The following is a 5,651-nucleotide window of genomic DNA, read 5'->3' on the forward strand; positions in this document are numbered from 1 at the left end:
GCCCCGGGCACTCTATCAGAGGCGAGCAGAGGGGCAGGGACCCCAACCCTGTGCCCCCCACAGAGCAGCACCCTCCCCTCCCTCCGGGCATGCAGCTGAGCAGGTGGTCCTGGAAAAAAGGAGATATTACCACTACTCCTGCAATTCTTAATTTGTCACCAAAGGAGATCTTGTCTATGCATTTTTTCACTTCAAGTTTGGCCTTGACAGCCTCTGGAGGTGTGTGATACTTCAGAAGTTTCAAATGGAAGACGGAACTGTAATCCAACAGGAAACTTTTTATTTCAGAAACAAGTCCTGCACAGCCTATTGCATTTGCTGGAGTAGAAGAAAAAGAAACACAATTGCAGTAACATAAGTCAGCTTTCCCCATGGCTCCCAGACCTCAGATAGAAGGAACCCCAGGGGACTGTGGTCTCCCCCCAAACTGAGCCAATGTCAGTGCAAACTCCTGCAGTGCTGACCTGCCCGAGATCACAGAGCCAGCAGCAGAGCCAGGATGGAAACAGGCTGACCGGCCCCTACGTCACTTCTCACCCTTTGTCAAGTACACCCAGGCCTTCCCGAGACGCCTGCTTTGTTGAAATTTGCTTTCCCTAGATCTCAGGCATGAAGGTTTGCCTCTAGGAGGGCAATGCCTTCTTTTGTCTTGGGCACTGGGGGAGAGGCAATGTTAGCAATCAGTCTTTCCCATGAAGGGCGAGGTCAGATCTTACCAGAGATCAGAGGGGGGTCCATCTGGAGAGGAGTGAGGGAAACTATGAAAGGAGGGGAGACGCCCTTTTCTGACTAAGTTTAACACTGGGGTTTTGTCGGTGGGTGAAGACTCCTACAAAGCTTATGAAGAGAACTCTGGAAGCTTCATGCATCTGAAGCTGAAACACAGATCACCTCTGGCTCTCGGATTCTGCATTGACGGACAGAGTTCCTGGGGCGGGGAGGCAGGAACTGGGGCCTACTTTCCTCCCACTGGGATTGTACCGAGACCTGAAGTGACCCCTTTTCCTGCTCTGCATTCTCCACCCCACCCAGGGCTTTGTAACCACCTGCAGCTCCAAAGGCGCCCCTGCAGGGCCCAATCCCACCTGGTCAGACAGCGGCTGTGCAGGGCTGAGGGGTGGGGAGAGGGGCCGCTCGGGGAAGGGGAGGAGGTGCCGAAAGTCAGGTGCAGGAGACAGGCTCAGAGGGCCTCTGTTCCGTCCCGAGGGCACGAGCACACGGCCCTTCTGTTGGCGGAAAGTCTGCAGTTTGCCTAGAAACACTGCAGTTGCAGCCTGGCGACTGCGCTGCTTCTGCACATCCTGGCTGGGCTCCTGCAGGAGCAGGACGTGTGGCCTCAGTGAGTGCTGCTGACCCTCAGGCCACGGGAACACTGATGACTCGAGACTCAGACAACAGCGGCTCTTCCTGAGCTGAGCACCGGCCTGCGGGAACCTTCCATGGGTCTGAATCTAGTTCAACAGCCTTGGACTCGATGGCACCTAAAAGACTCTGGACAGAGACCGTCTGGGGAGACCAGAGTTGGCCTCTGACTATTCATGTCACTCATGGTCACAGCTTCTCCTGCTGTAGCTGGAAAGCCAAGGGTGGGGGAGACTTGAAGAGATGGAGCCTTTGTTCGAGGTCCCAGCACTGCCAAGCAGCAGAACGCGGATTCACAAGCAAGTTTTATTACGTTCTCTTGCTTCCCGGACACAGACCATGGGTGGGAAGGGGGCTTCCACTGGAAAAGAGTTAAAACTTTTCTGGAACAATTTCCTGTAAAAGCCCCATACATTGGGAATGGATACAATGAGCCCTGGGCTTTTGGTGGCCGGTCCACACGGGGAGTGAAGCTAAGGATTCTGATGTGTTCCCCACTCTCCCCAAGCAGCCCCCTAGGTCAGAGGGCTACGCACTGGCCCGCTGGTGTCCGATCAGAAATGCTACTCACCCCTATGGCAGTGAAGGGGCAGAGTGACCAGCAGGACAGGCAGGAACAGTCTCATGGCTGATTTTGCTTTGAGATCCGCTTTAGGCAACAATGAGCAGTTGGGAGCTGGACTCAGCATCCTGGGGAGCCCGGGGCTATTTGTACCTAGTGAGCCTCCCTGGTCCTGCCCACAAAGGACGTTACAGGTCACAAGGCCTGGCCTCCAGCCCTCCCTTCCTCACTGAGTGACCGTCTCATCCACGGTCCCACCCTAGTGACTATGCCAGAGGGAGGCATTGCTGGCACTGTGCACGTCTGCCTTGCAGCACAGACTGAGGCTGAACTTTGACAAATGTGTAATCACTTGATCGATGGAAGCCCCTGGGATTTAGTGCTTTAGGTGCAGTCAGTGTCTGGTGTTGGTCCTTTGTCTCAGCGCCTGCGTGTGAGGAACGCATGTGTGGGGAAAGGGTCATTTTGCCTGGGCCTAATGGTGTCACGAACCCAGAGGTGTTTTGAGAAGTAGGAGGGAGTTCAAGACAGGATTCAGCCTTGCTTTGCCTGAGTCACTTCTCTCACTAGCTCTGTTGCTCTCCCTGCACCTCGGGTCAGGGACAGAGAGTACCCAGGGAGGAGCCTAGCCCTGGTGAGCAGGGCATAGCCTGCACATGACATGGGTGGATCCGGGAACCTGAGGCCCTGAGCACTGCCCAGATGGCCCGGGGGGTTGGGGGTGATGAGGGGAGGACAATACTTTTCCTGAGACAGGATCAAAGCTGGACTACGGATGGTAAGGAGCAGAGGACCTTTCAGATTCTCTGGCCTTCAGTCATGGGGTCTGTAATGAATGATTCAGTTCTAGTGTGTGTGCGGGTGTGTGTGAGGAACGCATGTGTGATGTGAGTCTCTCTAGAGTCTCCATTCTAATCAATAACCAAAAAGGAACTTTAGGTTTGCAGCTTCTTTATTGAAATGAAAATGTATGTGAGGTTTCAACAACTGTCTTGCAGGCTGAAGATCAAAAGACAAAAAAGAAAGCTTGGTGTGGTTTCCACCCATTGACAGCCGGTTTCTGACATCTCTGCAGTCTGAGCCAAAGGTCTGGTGGGAAGTTAATACGTAGCACACCATTTACTGTCATATATTGTTTCCTGGAAAACAGAAGCAGAGACATCACTCACATTTCAATTCCCCTTACAAAGGAAAATCCTGAAAGACAAACATGGCCTCTCATTGTTTTCCTGGACTTGTCCACAGCCATCGACAGAGAGCTGGTGCTGAAAGCCAAGTCAAAATGATCTCATTTGTTCTGTTGCTCAGGAGACATTTCCTGACGCCAAAGACGTGCTGCTGCTTCCAGATCTGGTCCCCATCAGGGATCCCTTTGATGATCTTATCTGCATGTCTCCTCTTCCTTGAAATAACATATCCAATAAATATGCTGTGTTATCACTTTTCAGTATCTCAGCCCAAGCCCAAGAACATGTGCATTTTGGGATCCTGCACGGCCTACATGTAGAAAGAAAGCAGACAGACTGAGGCCTCCCACGTCCCTGTGGCTACAGACCTTGGGAGACGTGCACTCCAGTGACTTGTCTGACCTGGGTTTTCAAAGGAAAATCCCATCACCTTTCACTGAAGGGCTTGTTAGTGTTTTCAAACTGTAATTATGGTAAATACATGTAACATAAATATGACCATTTTCACCACTTTAAAGGTACAGTTTAGTCGTGTTAAGAACATTCACCCTGCAGAGCAACCAACCTCCAGGACCTTCTCACCTTGCTGCAGTGCAGCGCCAGACCCTGAACAGCTCCCGGTTTCCTCACCACCCGCCCTGGAGACCACAGTTCTACCTCTGTTTCTCAGGGATCACCTGCTACACAAAATGCAATATTTCTCTTTTCGTGACTGGCTTTTTTTTTTTTTAATCAAAGTTCCTCCAGATTTATCCATGTTGTCAGAAACCCTGTGTCAGAAAATTCTGAGCAATGTAGACTTTTATCTTTGTGCTGTGGCAATATTTCTAACTTGTTACCCTGGAATGTTTTCAGTTGTATGTTAGGGCAGGGAATGAATACTAGAAAAAAAACTAAACAACACCTGTTCTAAATAGAAAAGATCTCATTGTTTAACTACTGATTTTTGCTTTCAACAATTCCATCACCCATGGTGGATGCATAGCCATGGTGTCCTCTTGTCACTCATGGGGCTTTAATTCATGGTCAAGAAATGCACTCACTCACACTAGCAAACTGTGGTTGCTTGAAGGTGCTTTGGGGGTGGCAGTAATAAGACGGAAGGCATCTTCCTGAAATGGAATTTTCTGCACTCTTGAAAATTCTTTAAAGTGTTTCAGTAGTTGCTTTGATGAACAAGAGTATTTTGTTTGTTTGCTGATCACTCTTACAAGTGAGGGTCTTCTTGAGAATCAGGTGTCTCTGAGAGGCTGAGAGGTAGGTAGGCCTCTGCTCAAGCCCTCTTTCCCCTCTCCATGCGTCACTCACTACAGAATCCACAATGTGAGCAGGCAAACCAACCCCAGCCCTTGGGTGGCTTTCTGGATGTCAAAGTATTCACACTCACCAACAACTAAATTCACTGATATAATGGCGTGTGATCGACACTTGCTTTCAAAAGGCAACAACCTGGGAGCCTGCTTGTCCCTGTGCAGTGCTGTAAAAGCTGTTAGGAACAAACCAAGATTACCATCATCACTCTGACGTTGTCCAGAGTTTCGTTACTCTGGCTGAGAAAGCATTGCTTCACTTCCTTTAGGGCATTGGCGGTGGCATCATCTGGTATGAACTCTTGAAGATCTTGGATGTACTGTGTTTCGTCCACTGTAGGATCAATGGCCTTTTCGATCACATCCTCCAAAGTGGGGCAGCCAGAGCCTGGGGAGGAAGTGCACAAAAGCAGGCTGGAGCACAGAGGTACCACATCCTTGTTGGACATAGCGACGATGCCTGTCCTCCTCTTACACCCCAGTAGAGACAGATATTCAGAGAGATTATGGGCAATGGTCTGAGCCCTCAATTCTAGGAGAGTAATCTCAGGATCTGAGATTTTCTTTAAGCCCTAAAACATCTGCCTCCTTCCCCCCGACCACCGCCACTCCCAGCTGCCTGGCTTCCACAGCCCAGAAACCAAACACTATGTAACCGCGAACAAGGAAGACACCAGAGAAATGAGATGCTCTGCACTGGGGTCTGGGGGCAGGAGATCTTCCACAGGGGGCCCGACAAAGGCCTGCACCCACGGCCTGGCCCTGTCAGCACTCACCGGCATAACAGGACAGGGGGAGGGCAGCCAGCATGAGGACTGTCACCAGCTTCATGGTTCAAGCAGCTGTTGTTGGCCGGTCACTCCGATGTGGCAGGGAAGCAGAGACTGACTCACTTTGGAGGAGAGGGCCCAGACTCCTCCTTTTATTCTCCTGGTGGGCACCCGAATCCCTGCCAATGACGGCGGAATGCGTCACCAGATAAACCTGGCACTGGGCCCCAGGAAGGACTCGAGAATCAACTGGAACCCAGCCAGCCTGTGCTCTGTTTGTAGAAACCAAGGAGACAGAACCTTTAAAAACCCTTAGAAATTTCAGAGCTGCAATAGTGGAAATGACATTAGGTGAAATTAATGCTGAAGGCCTTGCTAAATAAAAGCAAATTACGCCCTGAGCCTGTGCTGTCATTTTTGTTTTATTGTTATTGGGGTCCTCACTACCTCTCTCTCCTCC

The 5,651-nt window shown here is 50.7% G+C and overlaps 1 protein-coding gene across 1 annotated transcript; it reads right to left on the minus strand.

Moving 5' to 3' along the window:
• Positions 1–3,024: 3,024 nt before the first annotated feature.
• LOC148092085 (mammaglobin-A-like) lies at positions 3,025–5,252 on the minus strand. Its single transcript, XM_087822400.1, has 3 exons — positions 5,198–5,252; positions 4,622–4,809; positions 3,025–3,063 (listed from the first exon to the last, which is right to left on the minus strand). Exons 1-3 carry the CDS (start codon positions 5,250–5,252, stop codon positions 3,025–3,027), a joined length of 282 nt encoding a protein of 93 aa, XP_087678526.1.
• Between the last annotated feature and the right edge of the window lie 399 nt (positions 5,253–5,651).

This window comes from Miniopterus natalensis, chromosome 11 (assembly GCF_054644295.1).
Source record: "Miniopterus natalensis isolate mMinNat1 chromosome 11, mMinNat1.hap1, whole genome shotgun sequence".
NCBI lineage: Eukaryota > Metazoa > Chordata > Mammalia > Chiroptera > Miniopteridae > Miniopterus > Miniopterus natalensis.

Coding starts and splice junctions, on each gene's coding strand:
- LOC148092085 (XM_087822400.1), bottom strand. CDS start 5,252: ATGAAGCTGGTGACAGTCCTCATGCTGGCTGCCCTCCCCCTGTCCTGT. Junction 4,810..5,197: donor CCCCCTGTCCTGTTATGCCG/GTGAGTGCTGAC, acceptor CTTCCTCCCCAG/GCTCTGGCTGCCCCACTTTG. Junction 3,064..4,621: donor ACAACGTCAGAGTGATGATG/GTAATCTTGGTT, acceptor TCTGTTTTCCAG/GAAACAATATATGACAGTAA.